The 22,291-nt window shown below is 30.8% G+C and overlaps 4 protein-coding genes across 4 annotated transcripts; 2 read left to right on the forward strand and 2 right to left on the reverse strand.

Annotated features, from left to right (window-relative positions):
* Positions 1-1,730: 1,730 nt before the first annotated feature.
* LOC107878793 (germin-like protein subfamily 3 member 4) lies at positions 1,731-5,788 on the reverse strand. Its single transcript, XM_016725924.2, has 2 exons — positions 3,093-5,788; positions 1,731-2,650 (listed from the first exon to the last, which is right to left on the reverse strand). The coding sequence occupies exons 1-2, from the start codon at positions 3,402-3,404 to the stop codon at positions 2,306-2,308; spliced, it is 657 nt and encodes a 218-aa protein (XP_016581410.1). The 5' UTR covers positions 3,405-5,788; the 3' UTR covers positions 1,731-2,305.
* On the forward strand, positions 4,330-4,940 carry LOC107876935 (tabersonine 16-hydroxylase 2-like). The gene is made up of 3 exons (XM_016723751.1): positions 4,330-4,371; positions 4,451-4,623; positions 4,724-4,940. The coding sequence occupies exons 1-3, from the start codon at positions 4,330-4,332 to the stop codon at positions 4,938-4,940; spliced, it is 432 nt and encodes a 143-aa protein (XP_016579237.1).
* A 153-nt stretch (positions 5,789-5,941) lies between the features above and the next one.
* Positions 5,942-7,511, reverse strand: LOC107878792 (serine acetyltransferase 1, chloroplastic). Its single transcript, XM_047393364.1, has one exon. The coding sequence runs from the start codon at positions 7,395-7,397 to the stop codon at positions 6,327-6,329; it is 1,071 nt and encodes a 356-aa protein (XP_047249320.1). The 5' UTR covers positions 7,398-7,511; the 3' UTR covers positions 5,942-6,326.
* Positions 7,512-17,288: 9,777 nt separating this feature from the next.
* LOC107876936 (pectinesterase QRT1-like) lies at positions 17,289-20,284 on the forward strand. Its single transcript, XM_016723752.2, has 5 exons — positions 17,289-17,566; positions 18,133-18,328; positions 18,419-18,622; positions 19,438-19,685; positions 20,137-20,284. The coding sequence occupies exons 1-5, from the start codon at positions 17,289-17,291 to the stop codon at positions 20,282-20,284; spliced, it is 1,074 nt and encodes a 357-aa protein (XP_016579238.1).
* Positions 20,285-22,291: the final 2,007 nt, after the last annotated feature.

Here is a 22,291-nt window from a genome sequence, read left to right on the forward strand (position 1 = left end):
GGGTGGAACAAAACATTTACTCGAAATTTTTTTTTTTAATATTTCAATTATTTTAAATTCGCATCATATCAAACTCGGTAATTCATCATAACAAAGACCATTTGGTATGCTGAAATTTTAGTTATATGTGAAGTTTAGAAAAAGCTCGAACCATAAAATCACAATGATTTATTATATGTACTCTTACCTTGAAAATTTTATGAGAGGCTATTTCCTCACACACAAGTTATAAATAACCAATCAAAATTATGAATACCAACAACACCTTTTTAAACCTTTAACATCATTATAATATCCTCCTAATTGAAAAGGAAAAAGTAATCAAAAGAAATTGTCACTCTCAATTAAAGTAATGGTTATTAACTGTTCTTGAGGATCAAGTAAATTACAAAAAGATGATTCCATAAAAATTAGAAAATGGGGTGTGTGGGGTTGGACCTTGTTGCCTAAGGCTTAATAAGTGAAGTGGCCCCCTATTGCCTCAATTATTTTGAAAAGTAAACTACACAGTTATCGAGTTCAAGTTTTGACTATGGAGAAAATTCTATTAAGAGTCGTGCTCTCAGAATAAGTCCTGTAGTGCGCGATCTAATTAGTCGAGGCTTTAATGTAGGTACCGAATATTGAGTTGGAACCAAGAAAAACAAAACTACTATAACAACAATCTTTGTCTATAGATAAATATAGGAGGAGCAGGATGGACATGAGTTATCGAAAATTGAATCAAGATTTATCGTATCGAAATTTGATTTACCATATTAAATTGAACTTTGAAAATTCAATATTTGATCTTTACTTTTAAGCATCAAGAACGTCTTTAAAATCTGTTCTTTGATCAGTAATTCATCAGTCGCTAAATTCAGAAATTTCACCTTATTTTCAAACCTAAATTATTCCATTGATTAACACTCCTATATTATTATATTATCAAATCCAATACCACACAAGCCCCCCACCCCACTCTCCATTGGCGAAACCACCTTATGGTTAGGGGATTCACTCGAACTTTCTTCGATAAAAAATTATACTATTTATACATGATTAAAATTATTTTATATATATATATATATATATATATATATATAATTGATGTTAAACCCCTTTTGATTAGTTCATGCGCCTACTCTTTTTTATTTTAAATCGCTTTAGTAGAAATTCTGATTCCGCGTGCCCCCAACCCCACGCCCAACCAAAAGAGTATCTTAGAAATATCCAACAAACAAAAAATGAAAATGATTGGCTTAGTGCAAATATGACGATGCACCCAACAACAAAGGAAAGTCTATGCGTGCTTGACTTGTGTGTGCATGTGTGGCTTCCTTTTTTTTCTTTAAAAAAAAATTCCTAATCAAAAATTCTAAATCTAGCCTAGTGTACAAATAGTGTAGAAAATCTAAATTATTTTTGGCTATAATCATTATTTTGTTATTTAAGCTCATATCATATTATCATCGTAGCAAATAAAAAGCATAAAAAAACTAAATTTTATCAATGATATGTGAACTAATCTGTACTACATGCAACATAATGGTGCCCCTTATTTTCATCTTTAAAAAAGATACGTATATTTTTTCTTTGATTTTTCATTGATTTTTCATTCGATGATTTGATATATGTATTGAAATCCCGATTAATTATTTAACTTTGTATAGTGTAATATCCATTTAAGAAAAAACACAACCTAACAAGATTTTTTTTGTTATTTTAAAAGTCGAATTTGAAAACTTCAATTAAGATCGAAGGAATCTTATCCATTCCGATATTTTACAAGTGATGTAAACATCTTGTTACTGGGAGTGGAATATGAGTGACGACCAAGAAATAAATCAAAGTCTTATTTTATTTCTTATTCTTATTTATTATTATGTCTAGACAAAATCATGACAAAGAGACAATGAGGACAATGACACTGATAAAGTGTCTCAGTGTAACCTATAGATCACCGGTTTGAGCCGTGGAATTTCATCATAGGCCTAGCGTCAGGATAGGTTGCCTACGTCACACCCCCTTGAGATGCGACCTTATAATTCCCTGTGAATTTCGCGAAGCGAAATGCTTCATACAGTGAACTATCTTTTTGATGTGAACAGTTCACACAAACACAGTTAGCACTATTTTCACTGGATTGTTGCACAGAAGCAATATATAACTGGATAATTCGACAAGATCATATACTAACGAAACAATTGAAAGTTCAAGAGAAGACGATATTCAGAAGTCATACAGAAGTACATATATATATATATATATATATATATATATATATATATATATATATATATCGCGATGACTGTCATAAAGCCTATTAACGAAACAATGTCACATTTTTCATCTGGTTCATCCCAAACATTGAACGCGAAAACAGCTTCTTCATCAGCTCCTTCATGGGATCCGAAAAAACTGGTGCAAACATTGCATCTGATATACTCAGCAAGCCAGGATTCTGGCTGCTTAGCACTGAGTATACTGTGGCCAATTCGAACCCAGAATTCAAGGTGTAATGAAGAAGTCCTCTAGGGACGATAAACACATCGCCTTCTTTAAGAGTCTTTTCGAACACTTGCCTTTTCGTGTCTATAAATCCTGCTTTCAGCACTCCTTTGCCAACAAACATCATCTCGGACGCTCGTGGATGAGCATGTGGCATTACCTACAGAAACATAATATATAATTAAGCAACTTAATGAACATTTCTCTAACAGTTTAAGCTTTTAGATGAGATGATTTACGCAATTCAACAATATGGTATCGGAGCAGGTAAGAGGGGCACGTGGAGACATAATATAATTAAGCAACTAAAAAAACGTTTTCTCTAACAGCTTAAACATCTAGATGAGTCGCTTCACATAAATTCAACACGGTATTAGAGCAGGAAAGAGGGCTACATGGAGACTATAATTAAGCAACTAAAAGAGTGTTCTCTCTAACAACTTAAAAGTATGTTTAGATGAGATGGTTCACTCAATTCGACAATATGGCATCAAAGAAGACACGAGGGGCACGTGGATACATATAATATAATTAAGTAATTGAAGCATGCTCTCTAGCAGCTTAAACGTTTAGATGAGATGATTAACAGAATTCAACATTACCACGCCATCTATATCCAGGTCAGTCCTGGCAACAGATAACCCGAGAGTGTTGAGTCCTGCAAATTCTGCAGCAGTGACTAATGTTGTTGATGAACGTTGAAAGTTATCTGTGTCACCTTCCTTGCTCAACGTAGAGCTTTTGAAATCAGAAGCAGTAATTTCTGCTGGATTCCTGCATGGATAGCCATTTATAAAGACGTTTTTGTGTGTTGTATCAGTAGGACAAACATCATACAGATTATCAGTGTCTTTTGCCCTGCAAATACACACGTAAACCGAAAATGCTAATAAGAAATTGGTCCTCCTGATCATTGTTACTGTTAAGATATGTTGTTAACATCTTTGCTGAATGTTTCACATATATATGTGTTTCCAAATTAGTTACGATTGCATCAGTGTGAAGTAATAACCAAAACTTGGAGTTCAATTCACTAAAGCCTAAGTATCTTTTGTTGAAAGAAGCATAGTGTTTAAAGAAATTAAAGATGAACAATACTTATCAGTAAGGTTAAATGTCACTCTCCTAAATAACAACTTGTTATTTTTAGTCTGAATGGATAACCCTCAGTAAAGTCGTAACTTAATCCTGAATTCAATAGCATAATATACAGTTAAACTACGACTATACCTGTAGGGAGATACTGTGAAAAGCTTAAAATCAAGAGATCTAACCTGTTGAGATGTCCAAAATTTCATTGTGTCCGGTTTAAGGATGCGTTCTCAAGATTCCAAAAGCTCCGTAGAACTGAAAAGGCACAAGTTTTTATTTGTTTCTTTTCCAATTTAAACATACTGGTGAATCATGGGCGTATGTCCAAATGAACTCGTTGTTTTCCACTCGAACTACATATGTATATGCACAAAAATATTTACAATATATACACATGTAATAAGATCACGTTCATTCTGAACTCACAAACTCTAAGTAAGCATTTCGATTCAGATCATGTTCATGTCCAAAGGCCTATTTAGAGTTATGCCCAGGCAAATATATATCAGAAGCTAGGAATTTTGCTACTTAAAGTTGCCCTTCAATCAAACTACCGGAGAAAATCAGTGGCATGAGTAATAAGGTTGAGAAAGTTCATGAAAGAACTGATGCAATACTAGAACATATTATTAATGAGCATAGTAAGAAAAAACCTACACCAAAACTGAGCAAGAAACAAGAAAACTGTCCTCATCGATGTTGTTCTAAGAATTCAAAAAGGAGGCAATCTTGAAGTTCCATTGACGCATGACAATATCAAAGCAGTCCTCATGGTATGCGCGGTCATCAGTACGCGAATCCAAAATTTAAACTTGTATCTTTTGCAGCATCCAAGATTGGATTTTTATGTCTGTTGTCTCTCTTTCAGGACATTTTTGCAGCTGGTAGCAGTATATCAGCAACGACAGTGGAGTGGGCAGTGGTTGAATTGCTTAAAAATCAAGTTGTGTTGAAAATAGCACAACCTGAAACGAGAGAGGCATTTCACGATAAAGGGAATGTTGCAGAACGAGGCCTCTCTGTGAACTGCAATACTTTCAGGCAATTCTCAAAGAAAACATGAGGCTTCACCCTCCACTTCCCTTATTACTTCCAAGGGAAAGCCGGGAGCCTAGTGAAACCAATGGATACAAAATTCCAGCCAAGTCGACAAGTCATCGTTAAGATGTGGCCAATTGGCAGAGATCCAAAGCAATGGGCTGAAGCTGAGAAGTTTCATCCCGAGAGATTTGTGGATTCAACGGTTGATCACATGGGGAATGACTCACTTTTTGCTATTTGGTGCTAGAAGAAGGATATGCCCTGGCATGTTATTTGGTCTAGCTGATATTGAACGTCCACTTGCACAATTGCTATAACATTTTGATTGGAAACTCCCATCAGGAGATGAACTTGACATTACTGATAAATTTGGTGTGACAGGTAGGCCTAAAAATCATCTGCAGTTGATCCCAGTTCCTTATGATCCTTAGCTGCTACAAGAATGCATTTAAGAGTATAGTCTGCCATGACCGTCACAGAGTCGCTCAATGGTAAGGCCACTGCTCTAGGCTCCCAAAGTACTACGTATAACTATATAACATATAAATTTATCATTTACACCGTTGTAGCAAATAACTTGTTTTTCACACGCACACACATAAGATTTTCCTGAAAAACTAGGTTCTGCAGAACTTCAGAACCTATAGTTGGATCTGCCACAAGCTGTAAGCACCAGTATGATGTATCAAGCAGCTTAATACAAAGAATATTGCAACAAGCCTTCCATTAGATTTCCATCATGAGTATTAAACTACTGCATTACAAATTTCAGTTTAGGAAAACGAGAAAATAAATTCATGCATATTTCTGCAAGCAGTACCACATGGCCACACCTAAATTTGGAAGTCGAAGGAACAAAGAAGGAAGCGGGTGCCAAGCAACAACATCTTACCTCTGCATACATTTCAATTTATTTTATATGTACACATAGTTTAAGTCGAAGCTAATAGGTTCAGTTGATCCGACAGAACCTGCCCTCGATCCACCTTAGAACTTTTAAGCAATTACTTCTATGAGGCAACAACAAAAACACACCTAGTGTAATCTCACAAGTGGGATCTGGGGAGGGTAGTATACGCAGACCTTGGGGAGAGACAGGCTGTTTCGGAAAAACCCTCGGCACAAGTGAAGCAAATCAAAGTAATTATGAAAATGGAAATACGGTAGTGGAGAAACAAGTCAAGTAAAACAGAAAGCAGCACAGCGCATCTAGAGAAAGAACAGTAACAACAACAAAATAATGCGATACTGAAAAATAACTCCTATGAGGCACATTCCAAAATGACGATGACCCCATATTTTCAATGAACACGAAATGTATCTCAATAAACTTTTATAGATAGAAATATGGAACTGTTTGCTATAACAAGAACACTACTACGGTAATCTATTAAATCTTAAAACAAGTTACCATTAAAGCCAAATGGCTGTTACAACATCTCCTCCACACAAGGGAATATCTAAGCTTTTAAGAGAACTTCGATTCTCCCTGAAACTAAAATTCCTCGAGGAGCATTACACCTATGGTACTCAAAACTCTTCCAAAATGTCACGTACATGTCAAATCCTCCAAAAGTAGTGCACCGTCAAAGGGATCAGACGTAAGTACAACATTATTTTCGAAGAGTCAGAGCGACATACCATTTCCCTAACCTAATAAAAAGCTAAAAACAATAGTAAGAAAAAACACAAAGTTGTTAACTTTATATAACATAATCAGACCATTCTGATATATGTGAAGTATGATCCATAGTCAGGCTAGGAATCTTATCAAGTCTCTTCGGATTCTCTTTCCCTCCAAGCAACCTAGCCGGATTCCCAACGGCAGTAGTCCTCGCTGGAACCTCCTTCAACACAACAGAACCAGCACCAATCTTAGCCCCATCTCCAATTCTAACATTACCAAGAACACAAGTTCCAGCACCAATCAAAACACCATCACCAATCTTAGGATGTCTATCACCACACATTTTACCAGTACCACCCAATGTTACATTATGCAAAATAGAAACATCATTACCAATCACAGCAGTTTCACCAACAACAACACCAGTAGCATGATCAAGTAAAATCCCTTTACCAATTTTAGCACCAGGATGAATATCAACAGCAAAAACTTCAGAAACCCTATTTTGTATCAACAAAGCCAAAATCTTCCTCCCATTTAACCACAACTTATTAGCAATCCTATGTGCTTGACATGCTAAAAAGCCTTTAAAATTCAAGAAACAGCGTACATAACTAATACAAGCAGGATCTCTTTCTTTAACAGCTAACAAATCAGCTTTAACTGACTTAATCAAATCTTGATCATCTGTTAATACACCAATAAACAAATCATATAAAGTAGTATTAGTAAGATTAGAACTACTTAATTTCATTGCAAGATGATTAGCTAAAGCTCTTTCCATTGATTCATGAGCTAATATTGAAGAAACATAATAACTAGACAATATTGGTTCTTGATCAATATCAGACTTAGCTTCATCTTTCATTTTTACCCATAAATTCTCTTCTCCTTCTTCCTCCTCAACTTTCAAGCTTTTCTGTGAAAAGGGGTTGGAGGTAATGAGGTTAGGAAAATTGGGTTGGCAATATTTAACATAATTGTAAACATTGTTGTTGATTTGTGGCTTGTTTTTTGGAGGACTTTTGGTTCTTGATGAGTGAATGCATGTAGCCATGATGGATATAGGAAGTTTGAAGGGATTTTTTGGAGAGGAAAGTGAAGGTGTATATGAGAATTGTGGTGATCCAAGAAAAATGGTGGACATAACAATGGAGGATGAGGATAATATGTGGCATTTGAAGAAGAAGGTGAATATATATAGGTGAAAAAATTGTGTGGATATGTCATTGCCTATGTGAGTTTGAGTGAATTATTTCTTTTCCTTTTTTTTTTTTTTTTTTTTTAATAGTAATAGGTGTTTGATACTCGTGTTGAAATTTTTTTTATTATATAGAGAAGAGCTGGTTTCGACCAGTTCTTCGTGGATTTACTTTTTACCCCATTATTTATTATATTACATTATAATTGTTTCGTGATTTATTATATTATTCTTAATTAATTATTACAAGTTATTTATTTTTTTATCTCCATTATTTACTATATTACACCCTAATTATTCCGTAATTTATTATATTATTCTTAATTAATTATTATAAGTGATTTATATATTAGAATTAATAATATTTTTTATTATATTATTCCTAATTAATTATTATAAGTCATTTATAGAAAATTAATAATATTTAATTAAAAAATTAATTTTTATAACGTTTGTTTCAGCTGTTTTAACCGTGATTTTACTATATTATTCCTAATTAATTATTATAAGTCATTTATGTATTAAAAAATTAATAATATTTAATTAAAAAATAGATGACATGTTTGTCTATATTACCCCTAACTGCTCCGTGATTTACTATATTATCCTTAATTAATTATTATAAGTCATTTATATATTAAAATTAATAATATTTTTTACTATACTACCCCTAATTAATTATTATAAATCATTTATATATTAGAATTAATAATATTTAATCTAAAAAACAGACATTTATTACGTTTGTTTCAGCTTCTTTAACCGTGATTTCACTATATCATCCCTAATTGATTATTATAAGTCATTTATATATTAAAAAATTAATAATATTTAATTAAAAAAATAGATGACATGTCTGCCTATATTACCCCTAATTGCTCCGTGATTTACTATATTACGCTTAATTAATTATTATAAGTCATTTATGCATTAGAATTAATAATATTTTTTACTATATTATCCCTAATTAATTATTATAAGTCATTTATATATTAGAATTAATTATATTTAATTAAATCAATGTACATTTATGTTTGTATCTCATCAATATCAAATTTTAGTGCTAAAAAATATTTATAGTGTTGGGCCCGCGCTGACACGGGCAACGCACCTCTAGTTAAATAATATGCGTTACTTTGATTTTTCATCTTGTATTATATATTTATATTAACGTTGGATTAATCTAGATTCACTTATTATATGATGTTTATATTGCAGGTCAATTAATTTTAGATTTATGATGAGCTCCTTTTTTAGAATCACGTTTTTAATAAATTAAAAAAAAAAATTGAGAGTTCTAATTAAAGATAGATAGATTATAACTATCTTACCATAACTCACGATGGTGAGTGGACTATTTTGATATTTATTTTATTGTATTGTATTTTCCTAAAAAAGAAATTCTCTATTATATTAGGGAATCATAAAGACTTCTATTGATATTACTAAATTATAAATTTGACTATCTCTTATTTTAGAAAAGAAATGATACAGTTTAATTAGATAATTAAAGAAATCACGTTCTAATTAAAGATAAAATAAAAGGAGTATTAAAATTTGTGACTTATGTTACTTTTGAAGAACATCATAAAAGTCTAATCGCAAATTTAGAAGATAAGATATTTGATTAACAAAATTGGATAAATTTAGTCAAACCTCATATCTGTGTTTAGAAATTTTCTAAATACATAGAAATGTTAATTTAGAATTGTGTTATTAGCATTTAAGATCATTATTTAAAATCTCAAATCTATAAAACTCAAATACTGAATTTACAAATATTCTTAATCTGTCTTATATTTTATTAGTGTATAAACTTTTTATCAGCAGTATCTTATATAATATAAATGTTTTATTTAATTAATCGTGTTACACATATTCTAATGTCAAAAAGTATAAGATGTAGGGAATAAAAATGATTTCTTTGGAGACTTTCTATGGATATTCTTTGAAAATGCCATGTAGGGACACATTTCTTTTTTGGTTTTCATCCGGTGTTCGGTGCCCGCATTAGAGTCCCGACTAATTCAGATCGCGCGTTGCAGGGCCCATTAAGGTGGCAGCACTCCCAATAGAGTTTTCTCCATACCAGGGTCAAACGCTCGACCTCTGGTTAAAAACGAAACAACCTCATCCACTGCACCACAATCCATGTTGATGTAGGAACACATTTCTACGTCTTCGAAACGCAGCCACAATAGGAGAAAAGATAAAATATTTTAAAAAGTAAATAAGATTTTAATATCACCAATATTTTTTTCAAATTTGAAATTTATCGTACATATTCTTGCTTGCGATATACATCATATATTGTTATTTATTATATTTTAATTATTATATTATTTTATGATTCAATTATTATTTCTCTTTGATAGACTTTGTAGTTTTTTTTTTTTTTTTTACCTAAATTTGTTATATTTTAGCCGAGGATCTTTCGTTGGGTATGTTGTTGTTAGGAATTTATCTTTACATTTTTTGGGGGGTAAGGGGAAGGGGGGTTGTGTAAAGACCAATACCTAGTCAAATCTTATTTTGAAAAAAAGAAAAGAAATATTTTACAGAGAAACGGCTGCTTAGTTTAATACTAATATCTATATAACTTAAACAAATGATATTTGACAATTTCCAAGAATCCACAAGGGGAAGAAGCAATTATTGTACATATTAAGTAATCATATAAATTAAAATAATATTTAGATGACCAAGAAGTCTTGACAAATCTTTAGTAAAGGATAAGTATTTGATTGATTCAAGTAATATATAGGTTGCATCAAATATACTTCATTGACACATACACAACTTATTAAACACAAAATTTTACTACTTTCAACGGTAGGGTCGTTTTAAATTTAATTATTATGAGTAGTTTATCGAATTATCAAAAAGTATTAGTTTTCTGTCTCAATTATTTTTATTTATCCATCTCAATAAAAATAATCACATTTTCATAATTGAAAATAATTCATACTTCATACTGGAAAATTCGAAAGTCTTTTTTTCTTTATTAAACTTTATGTCAAGTCAATAGCACCACATAAATTGAAATGGATGGACTAATATAGCTAAGTCTTCTTAAAATGAGAAATCTAAAATCTTAAAAATAAAATAAGCCTCCTGATTATAATATGAAAAGATAGACTAATAATCTAAGATGGAGTCAACATTTTAATCCCTTAAAATTACTAATTTCTAACTATTAATAACTTAAAAGATATTCAATAATTTTTTAAAAATGAATACATAGTTTAAAACAAGACTTCAGAGTTCAATTAAATCCGTTACCAACAATATATATAGTACTTGAACTCGTATGATAATTGAAGAAACATTGATAGAACATGTCGTACTAGGTTTGTAAGAGTACACGCAAACCTTTGAATCTCATCATAATTATAGTTGGGACCAAATTAATTAACAAGGGGAGCTGAACTTACTAAGTTTAAATTTATATATTTGTTTCGTCTCAAACATAAGTATTACCTTAGCAAAAAAAATTAGCTCAAAATAAGTATCATTTTAAAATTTTCAAATTAAAAATTAGTATGTTTTTCCTATTATACTATTATATTACATTTTCTCAATACTATTTAATTTTCAAGAAACGTTTATTAAAATAGGATCGGAGTAATTTAACCATATATTGTCTTTCTTAATTTTTCAATGGACATAAATGTTGCTAAGATAATTTATTTTGAGACGGAGAGAGTACAATATTTATTAAACTCCGTAAGAGTTTTTGAAATGTGCCTCATATCATTAATACGATAATCTTGAAATTGCTCCACTTAAGCTAAAGATCTTTAAAAAATAGTCTTTCTATCTTCATGAGATAGTAATAACGTCTACGCATATTTTACCTTTCTCAGATTTTACTTAGTAACTCGTGGGATTTCACTGGGGGTCGTTTGATTGAAAAATAAGTTATTTCGAAATTATTAATCTCGGAATTAGCTATTTCGAAATTAGTTACCCCACCCTTAATAAGAAGGGATAAGAAGAACACTATAATCTCGAGATGAGTTATCCCATGCATTTTGTCCCAACCAAACATGGGATTAGCTCCTATTCAAAATTAATCCCGAAATTAGTTATCTTTATCCTTCCTACCAAACGACTCTTAAATATATTATTGTTGTTATTATATCAGTAATATTATTATCGAAGGGGAGTCTTGAAGTAACTGGTAAAGTTGTTGTCATGTAATCGGGAGGTCACGCGTTCAAGCCTTGGAAACAACCTCTGACGGAAATACAAGCTAAGATCGTGTACAATACATTCTTCCGATGGAGCTTTTCCCTGAATCCTGCGTATAGCGGGTATTTTAGTGCATCAAACTGTTCCTTTTTTAATATTATCATTATATCAGTAATAATATATCTGAAGTTGGCTCTATATCAAAAGCAGAGCCGTTTGAAAGTTCTGAATTTAAAACCGGACAACAATCTCGAGTTAATATACTAGTGTGTATCCATGATAGCAGTGTTGGGTTCGAAATCGAGAGGGCGTCATGCGGAAACTATTAGTTGCAAATTATGAGATGATAAATAAGATGACAATGAAAAATAATACTAAAAACATAATTTTATTATATAATTTGACCAATTGACCTACATATAAAACCTAATATTAAAAAACATAAAACTAATGAGAGAGAAAATCTCCCACTAATCGAAACTCTTAAAAGATTACATCATGGATGGTATTGTGTTATGACATGAGATGAGGGATCTTCTATTTATAAATGTCTAAAACTTTTTCTCTAAGACAGAGGTTTGTCAAATATGGAAAAGTTTTATATTTTTCCTTTCAGGAAAAGTAAAAGTATTTATGATTATTTTTATTTTTTTTATAAGAAAAAGTAAAACTTAAATATAGTAAGAAAATCAGGCAAAAACCCTAACAAGCAGAACATACACCTTACACACTGTGGAGAAGCAAACCTCACTGCTTAGCTAAAGTAAAAAGTGTAAGCAACATGGATTGTGGTGCAGCAGATGAGGTCAGTGGTAGAGTCAAGATTTTTGTGAAGGAGGTTCATAAGTGAATATAAAAATTAATCGAAAGGGGTTCAACATCTAATATATATATAAAATAATTTTAGTTATGTATATATAATATTATTTTTTGCCGAAGGGGGTTTGGAACCCCCTAACCATAGTGTAGATTTGCCACTGAATATGAAGAAAACTTTGTTAGAAGCGTCACCGCTTTAATAGATTCTGTAACATGCGATCCGAATTAATCGGGATTGGAAACACCCCCCCAAAAAAAGAAAAGAAAGTGTAGTCCAAACTTGACTAAAAGCAAACCAAACACTTGTTAAAAAAGGCAAATCACATTCAGAAAAAAAGGCAATTTCATTTGTTTGATAGTGTGACGTTTGCAGTGACATGAATATATTTTTCTGGATGATTAATATTTTGGTCAAGGACCCTTATGGGACTGCCATTACACCAAAGGCCCCCACCTCATCCATCTAATAAAAAAAAAAAAAAAAGACAGAAAACTTCCTCGTCAACCACAATTATTTATACATTTTAAAGTTGTTTGATACGAGGTAAAAGGTATAATAATTTTGAAACAAAATAGAATTATTTTTTTTAACTTATATATGCTTGATTGAATCTTGTTATGTTTAGGCAGAATAAATAATATCATAAAATAAAAGAAAATAAGAAGAAGAAATATAGATTTACGTGAAAAACTTTTGTGGGAAAAAACACGGATAGAGGCAGCGAAAAATTCACTATGAAGGATGGAGAATACAATGAGGAAAATGACGTATTAAAATATCCAAAACGATCCACTAAATCGCACTTATATAATATGTGCGTACAAATAAATCTCAGGCACAAAAACATACAGGTCCAGACACCACAAAAAATCACAAACATGGGTCACACCGTAAATTTTTTAGGGCCGGATCAACAAAATTCGGATCACAAACTCTAACAAATCTATTAATTAGTTTGTTGATTATTTATTTAATTATTTATACCATAATAATGCAATAAGTTACAAGTATGTACGTGGTAGGATAACTAATTTCGAAAAGATAATTTATTCCCAACTTGTTCGATATTCAAAAATTAAATTTCTACTTTTACTTGTTATTGCTAACATATTAAAAAAAGATAATTATTTTTGTCGATGTTTTATTCTTTGCATCTGTTACTTATTTTTCAAGATCTAAACTAAATGTCAATTAATAGTGTGACAAAGTAGTCAGGTCACATGTTTAAAAGAAACGATATAAACTCTCGAAAAATAAAATATGACAACTAAAAAACGAACGAAAAGAGTAAGTGACATGATTGTATTGTAAAAACTTAACTAGATATTTCATAATTCGATTTTCATAATTATGTTGTGATTTTCTTTTACACGTTTTTAAGAAATATTAAATAGAAGAGACTTTTTAGCTTCTTTTTTTTTTAATGATATTTAAAAATTATTATATTACTCATTTTTTATGTGTTTGTAGTCTTCAAGAACGATAATTACTCAGATTGATTAAAATTAGAAAACTTTTAAAATAATAAATAACTTGAGATAATTATTTAAAAAAAATATGATGGATAATTTGAGACCGAAAGAATAATTGAAAAAAGTTGGAGGATTATTATATTTTTCCTAACAGTGGGGAAGTGACTTAGAAGTTGGTCGTTTGGATTTTATTTTATGCAATTTGAATAATTCAGTATTGATAGGGAGATATGATAAAATAATAAATATGTGCCCTTCACTTCATTGTACAATTTTTCAGTAGCTAGAATGGTCAAGTGGCAATATATAATATAGTCGACAAGATGAATTTATAATTTAATGAATGTCTACCATTTGGGTCAGAGGTGGAGCCAGAATTTTAAGTAAGAAGGTTTAATATTTAAAGAAAATTAAGTCGAAGGAATTCAACACCTATTATAATCACATAAAAAATAATTTTAATTATGTATAAATAATATATTTTTTCATCTAAGGGGGTTCGGACGAATCTCCTAAAGAGGGCTAGCTCCATCTCTGATTTGGGCAGGGGGCGACTTAAGAACATTCGTGGCCTAACGCCACAATGAAACGAAGGCCTTGAGTTTTTTTTTAAAAAAAATTAACTTTTTTTAGTTAAGTCTATCTTTAAAATTCTATAACTAATTTTTTTTTTTAAAATATATTTTTAATATAATCAATGCATTAAATTTTTTTTTGAGATATAGTACTCCCTATATATCAAGCTTCTAGTAATTTCTTCCTTTTTTTATATAAGCTTTTTTTTTTTACAAATAATATGTAATATTTTTTTAAAAAAATCTATAAATTATTATTGCTAAAAAATCGAGACCCCTTACAGTTGAGGATCTAAGGCGGTTGCCTATTTCTTTGAAGGTTGAGCCGCCCTTGCATTTGGTAGAAAAAAAAAAAAAATTGCATACATATATGGTGTGTTTGGCACGAAGGAAAAATTTTTTCTTCAAAAAATATGTATGTTTTCAATTTATTTCTTGTATTCGATAAAAATATATTGAAAGATACAAGTATCATTAAAAATTGTACTGATTTTGATACTTTCGAATTAGATTAAATTTATTGAATTTTATCAAATTTATATCATAAAAGATAAGTGAAGGGTCGTTTAAGTTTTAAAAATTAGGTGAAAGAGATTAAAAAAAATCAGTTTTTTTTTAAAAATATTTTCGTTCCAACAACTGTGTGAAGTTGTTGAGACAATAATGCAATTATCGAACAACTGTCCTAATTATTCAAATAACTTTATTTTTTTAACGTAAAAATATTGTGGAACCCACTCATCTTTCTTTTTTAATTAAAGATTTGAGAGGATCTACGGATTCATTTTTTTCGAATAGAAGGAGAGTCAAATTTGGAATGAGAAATAGAACACATAGAGTAGTCAAAAAAAGACGAAATATTACTGGTGGGGTCAATATTATTTATGATCGTGAAAACTTTATAATAATAAAAAAATAAATAACAACAACTATGTATGGTTGGAGGTGCTTCATGAATCTGAATTCTGAACCATTGAAGTTTAAAAAGCATTTGCCTTTTCAGTTTCTTTAAGGGGTCACCGCATTCACATTTCATTCGGGATTCGATACTCGTTTCAGATTCGATGAAATTTAAATTTGGGGTGAAGTGTTTTCTAGTAAAGACGATATCATATTCAAGATTTGAACACGATAAACTATATATGTATTTTCCCTCTAAGAATTAAACCTGTATCAAATGAGGCATAAGCTCTTTAAACGAATGGGGTATTACCCGTGAGACATTATGGTGTGAAGATATAAGTAAAAGTTACATATATCTCAAATTTTCTCATAATTACTAAATATTCTCGATCTAGTCCAAACGGATACAGAATGTTCTTTCAAATACATCACTTAATTTTACATGAATATGCCCCATTCTGCACTGATATGTCACATTTTTCCGAATACATCAGTTGATTTACACGGATACATCATATTCTTCTGTGATGTCTCCAAGCTTTCAAGTAAAATTAGAAATTATGTAATTTTTTAAAATGGTTAGAATTTTAAATAGTTATGGTAAATTAATTTGTTATATGATGTAATTTTTCCAAAATATAAACTTTATGGCACAAAATAGTGATTATAGTGCAAATGAGCCATAATCTTTCTTGTGTGGCAATGACCTCAAATTGGGCCTCTTTCATCTGAGTTGGGCTGAAAAATTCGGCCACTTATTAAGATGTAAAAAGCCCATTATGTGAGCCCTTAAACTATTGTTTAGTCAAAATTCTTCCATCCTTTTTCTAAACATTTCAACTATTGGTTTTAAATTTTAATGCACGACAATCTATCTGTTTCATGTTACCTGACTCATGTTGACCTGGCATACCTTGAGAAAAACTTTAATTAAAGATTTATTTATTAATTAATCTTATTAATAATATTTTGTAACTCTAAATTTAATTATCACTACTTTATATAATTATTTAATACTAAGGATAGAAAGGAAAAATATAATAAAATTATTTTGATTTCATAAATTGAAAGAGTAATATACAATTAAATGAGGATAAAATTAATGTTATTTTATCCTATTAATTCTTTTATAAGATTTAGCTCTTTGTGATTTATTAGCTTAAACTATCGATTTGGATAAAACATTATAATTTTAAAAAAGGAAAGTGTTAGTTAATGATAAATAGGATTCTTGTTCTTTGAAAGAGTTAGAGAACAAGTGATTTTGTGATACTTCGAAATTAAATAGTAAACACCTTGATAATGTCATGAATTTCGATCTTAAACAAGTAAAAAATACACAATAATGTCATGAATTTTTAAATTAATAATATTGTAATAGATTCCGAACTTCAAAAAAAAAAAAAAAAACTTTATGACATTGTCTTGGATTTCGTCCAAGATACTGAGATAGAATTTCACCTTTTAAAGTTCGAAATTCATAAAAAAAAAAAAAATATTTCTCAAGAAATAAAATACTCTTTAAATAACTACTATATTTTAATATAATGAATTAAAAATTATTCCTAATAAGTCTAAGAGATTTAAGTGTAAGATTTTCCTACTATAAGTGATAATAGCACTTATTATTTATTTTTTTTAGGATACAAGGGGTATATCCACAACTAATTCAAATTACATGAGTATTTAGTGTAATTATTCCTAAAATCATATTTACATAATCTTTTCAAAATATATTCATACATAAGGTTTTCACTTAATTAATTTCACATCCTTTAATCTCCTTCTACCATTAGAGTTCTTCACTACAAATTACTACTTAATTTCATTCTCTATAAAACTCCAAATAATCACCTTTGAATTAATTTTCAATATGAACTTTAATAATTCTATCAAAATTTGGAGTTTGATTTTTATGTTGATTTTTTTGGCTAGTAAATTGGAAGCACAACCTTATGTTACATGGGATGACATTAAAGTAAATTCAAATGCTTTAGATTTAAATGAGGAAGGATATATCAAGTCTCAAAGAGTTATCGTGGTTGATCAAAATGGTAATGGAGATTCAGTTACAGTACAAGGTGCAATCGACACGGTCCCAATAAATAATTCTGATCGAATCAAAATTTTCATTCGTCCCGCGATATATAGGTACTTATATATAGAAATGGCGCAGAAATATATATATTTTTTATAGTTAAATGACATATATAGATTTAGAATCGAGGTATATAGCCAATGTGGGGTCACTTTTTGTGTTTTAATTTAAGTATTTTCTTAAAAAATAATTTTCTTTATTTGTTTAGTTTAATTTATACTTTCAAACTTCTCATCACTGAGACATTGAAATCTCCATTTGTTACTTTAGAATTCTATATATAATTAAAGTAAATATTTATATGAAAATTATTAGCAGTAAAATAGGTGTAGCATTTAAGTTGGTGCGTTCAATTGATCCCAATATTTACTAGTCAATGAGTAATTGAGTATTACATATACTAGTCATTATATAAGTACTAGATATTTAATTATTTTTTTTTAAAAAATAAAATTGGACCTATAATTACAAAAATCTAATAGATTCAATAGTAATAACTTGAACCCGTAAAAGTTATATCCTACGTCTATTTATTGTTTGAGATTGAGATTTAGTCGTTACGATTGTTATTTCTTTCCATTTATGTGAAGATTTAGTTGTCTAATTTTTTTGTGTGTAGAGAAAAAGTATTTATTCCAGCATCAAAGCCATTTATCTCATTAATTGGTGATGAAAATCATCCTGGAAGAGCAATAATTACTTGGAATAGCAAGGCCTGTGATAAGGACCAATACGGCAATGAGTTAGGCACTATTAATACCGCCACGGTTGCAGTAGAATCAGATTATTTTTGTTCATCTGGCATCACTATTGAGGTACTCGGCTCGATACAGAATGAACGTGATCTTATTATTAGGTGTAAATACATCGAGTATAGAAAGTAATTGATTAAGTTAAACTTACAGAATACGGTGTTTGCATTTCCTTGGGAATATAACAAGCAAGCTGTGGCATTAAGACTAGCAGGTGACAAAGCAATGTTGTACAAAGTTAGGGTTTTGGGATCACAAGACACACTTTATGATGAGTTGGGATCACATTATTTTTTCAAATGTTACATTGAAGGCACTGTTGATTTCATTTGTGGCAATGCTACATCACTCTATCTGGTACTTTCTTAATACCGCGCCGTCTTATTGTCATCTGTTGTTTATTATTTTCGGTAGCTACATTGATCTGTGCGCGCTGCTTTCCTATTGGTTGTCATGATTTCTTCGTTGATGTTTTTCCTTTTCATTAGTTATTTTTTTTTCAACGAATGACGAGCACTTCGATCCATTCACCACTCCTAGCACCCCTTGACCGACATTTCATTCTTCTTTTGGGCCCACTTGGTCACGGCTAACACATCATTTTGATCCATTCACCACTCCTATCACCCATTTGCCCTAGTTGGTCATGATTGACATTTTATTCTTTTTTTTGACCCAGTTGGTCACGGCAAACACCCATTTTGATCCATTCACTACTCCTAGCACCCATTTGACCTAGTTGGACACGTCTTTGGGCCCAATTGGTCACTCTAGCACCCATTTTGATTCATTCACCACTCCTAGCACCCATTTGCCCTAGTTGGTCACGACCGACATTTCATTCTCTTTTTGGGTCTAGTTGGTTACGGCTAGTACCCTCCTAGATCAAGGCCACCACTCCATGTCGTGACCTCAATCATTGATCGATCTATTGTGACACCAATTGTCATATAGACGATATATACAGGAGAATACTTCTCGAAAGACTAGTCTGTTACGACCTATGAACCCATTAGTATATCTTTAATCAATCAGGGACAACTCACACATACGCCCCCATTAGTATATCTTTAATCAATCAGGGACAACTCACACATACGCCCCTCCACGGGACTTGCATCTAAAATCTATCACCCGAGCAAGCCTCACTCGTTAATTTTTTTTGGCAACAGGGTTGTGATCTTCATTCTATAGCTCAGGACAATATGGGAATAACAGGAGCAATTGCAGCACACCAAAGAGACTCACCTGATGTAGATTCAGGATTCTCATTTGTTAAGTGTAAAGTCACTGGAAGTGGCAGTGTCCTTTTAGGCAGAGCTTGGGGAGAATATTCAAGAATTATATACTCAAAATGCTATTTTGATGGCATTATAACTCCAGAAGGATGGTATGATTGGGACCAATCATCTAGACAACAGTAAGATACACCAATTTTTCAACTGAGTTTAACTTCTATACCTTGACACGGTTTTTTAGACACCGTTATTTAACTTGTACTTACACGTCTACCAAGTCTAGAACAACTTCAGACGTAGTCCAGAATTAGGCTATGTCAAGAAAATGTCTGAAGTTACATATGGCTAAAGTTCATGCAGAAAAATGACTGAACGTCAATCGTATGTGCCTGAGCTTCACACATCATTTTTAAGCCTAACTTCAGACATAGTTTGGAATTAGGCTATGTCAAGAAAATGTCTGAAGTTACATATGACTAAAGCTCATGCAGAAAAATGACTGAACGCCAATCATATGTGCCTGAACTTCAGACATTTTCAAGCCTAACTTCAGACATCGTATATCTGAAGTTGTTCCGAGGTGGTAGACTTGCTAAGTTATTGACATTGTCTTATATTTTTTTTCATTTTTAGGCATGCACTGTTTGGAGAATATAATTGCAAGGGCATAGGAGCCAACAGAACAGGTAGAGTACCATGGGCTAGATCTTTGAGTAAAGACCAAGTCCAGCCCTTCTTGAATAGAAAATTTATTGGTGGAAAATATTGGCTTAGAGTATAGTTTCATTATGACTATAAATTGCAAAAAACATTAGGCTCTATTGGGTTGTGAAAATTCCATTTTTTATAGGTTGTATTAGAGTCTATTTCCTTAAAAGTTTGATCAAACATTTTGTTTGACGTAGCTTTTCTATATTGAGGTTTATTCATGTGTAAGTGTCCTACAACATTGTTTGCTACCACTTGTACAAGAATATCATCCTATATATATTGATTGTATGAATGAATTTTTCAAAATTGGATGTGAAAAAGGTGAGGTTTACTTATGTTTCAAGTGTTTTCAAATGATTTTATTTATATAGTCTAAAAATATATAAAAAAGTTTTACACTAATAGTATATTCGGAGAATAGCTGTTATATGATTTGAGGTTTATGAGTTCAAGATTTTAGTCATTTTGAGCTTGTGATTGCAACAAATTTTATAGTCATGTAACACCACAAACATAACTTTTTCCACGCTCTGCCACGAGGACATGACTTTATATATGAAGCTATATAGGTTGAGTATTAGAGGTAGAAGAGTAGTAAAATAGCCGAGTGTTCTCATACTTTTATGTTGGTAGAGTCGAAGAGATACGGGGCTAATAGGATAATCTCCTCTTCTTATATTATATCTCCTCATTTAGGATTCACATAATATGTTATTCTTCATTTTTACTACTATCTATTGCTTAATTTGTTGCTATGTTTATCTTGCTATTTCGTTATTCGCTCTACCAAACAAAATAAAAATAATTAAGATTAAGATACATTCTACCCTCCTCACGTTCCATTTGTAGGATTAAATCAAATAGGTTATTATTGTTGTTATCACATGATGTCATCTCAAAATCTTTGTGATAAATAGCTCCATATACCCGTTAGAGAAGAGGAGCTATCAGTCAGCCACATGTATGATCTTGGGGAACAAAGTACAGGATAGTTCGGTGCATAAAGTTTCTACTATACGCAGAGTTTGAGGAAGGACTCGACCACAGAAAATATATTCCAAAAATTGAAACCGTGACCTCCCAATGACATGACAACAACTTTACCGGTGGTGAATACTATTCAAGAACCGAATAAGCACTACTAAAAAAAAACCATAAAAAGCGACCGCGACCAAGTACGATGATCGCAAAAAAGCGACCACTTGTGATTGTTTTTTATCTTTTATTTTCTTAAATTAATTAATTAATTAAAAATCGATTACATGTGGTCACTTTTATATTTTAAAATTCTTTAAATTTTTATACAAAGTATATGTGTTTTGTTAAACAAAGTGGTCGATTTTGAATTTAAAAAAATTGAAAAACCCGATCAATCTTCACGACATTTATGAAAATGTGATAATTCATCGGTTTTTCATTATTCCATTATAAATAAACAATAATATTACATAACTGTAATTTAACATGTTGTAGTAAGTAATTTTTCTTATTTTTTACTGATGGAATAAACTTATTATAAACAAATGCCTATAATTAACTCTTAAATAACCTTTTAGTCCGTAATCTCCGTAAATAAATGTCAAATTCTTATAATAATAATATTGAATGACTATGGTTTTAATTTCAAAACGAAAAGAGGCACCCCTTTATGAACACAACATGTGACTCTTAAATTAATTCCAAATCCTCCACTACATACTCTTTTTCTTTTTTTTTGATTTTTAATTATATTATACTATTTTATCATAATTAAATTATTTGATGAAGTAACAATTTATATCAATTAAACCATGATTATGTGATAAAAGTGAATATATAAACACAAACGCTGACACTCTATACTCGTTTCTTTTCCACTTATTGTAAAAATTAAAACACATTGAATTAAAAAGCAAGAGAAAAAGATGCTGATTTTTAGAGAAAAAAAAAAAAAAGCATAGCGGTTATTAATATTCAACTTTGCAAAAAACACACCTCTTGGTATATATTTTATCTTGAAATTTTCACAACTACTTCTTAACAAAAACTACCCCATCAATCTTTACACATTTTACTTTTATTACATTAAAGACTTTAG

The sequence above is a fragment of the Capsicum annuum genome, chromosome 7 (assembly GCF_002878395.1).
Source record: "Capsicum annuum cultivar UCD-10X-F1 chromosome 7, UCD10Xv1.1, whole genome shotgun sequence".
In the NCBI taxonomy this organism is placed as follows: Eukaryota; Viridiplantae; Streptophyta; class Magnoliopsida; order Solanales; family Solanaceae; genus Capsicum; species Capsicum annuum.

Coding starts and splice junctions, on each gene's coding strand:
- LOC107876936 (XM_016723752.2), top strand. CDS start 17,289: ATGAACTTTAATAATTCTATCAAAATTTGGAGTTTGATTTTTATGTTG. Junction 18,623..19,437: donor ATGCTACATCACTCTATCTG/GTACTTTCTTAA, acceptor TTTTGGCAACAG/GGTTGTGATCTTCATTCTAT. Junction 19,686..20,136: donor GACCAATCATCTAGACAACA/GTAAGATACACC, acceptor TTTCATTTTTAG/GCATGCACTGTTTGGAGAAT.
- LOC107876935 (XM_016723751.1), top strand. CDS start 4,330: ATGACAATATCAAAGCAGTCCTCATGGTATGCGCGGTCATCA. Junction 4,372..4,450: donor CATGGTATGCGCGGTCATCA/GTACGCGAATCC, acceptor TCTCTCTTTCAG/GACATTTTTGCAGCTGGTAG. Junction 4,624..4,723: donor GTGAACTGCAATACTTTCAG/GCAATTCTCAAA, acceptor ACAAAATTCCAG/CCAAGTCGACAAGTCATCGT.
- LOC107878792 (XM_047393364.1), bottom strand. CDS start 7,397: ATGTCCACCATTTTTCTTGGATCACCACAATTCTCATATACACCTTCA.
- LOC107878793 (XM_016725924.2), bottom strand. CDS start 3,404: ATGATCAGGAGGACCAATTTCTTATTAGCATTTTCGGTTTACGTGTGT. Junction 2,651..3,092: donor ACCTGGATATAGATGGCGTG/GTAATGTTGAAT, acceptor ATGTTTCTGTAG/GTAATGCCACATGCTCATCC.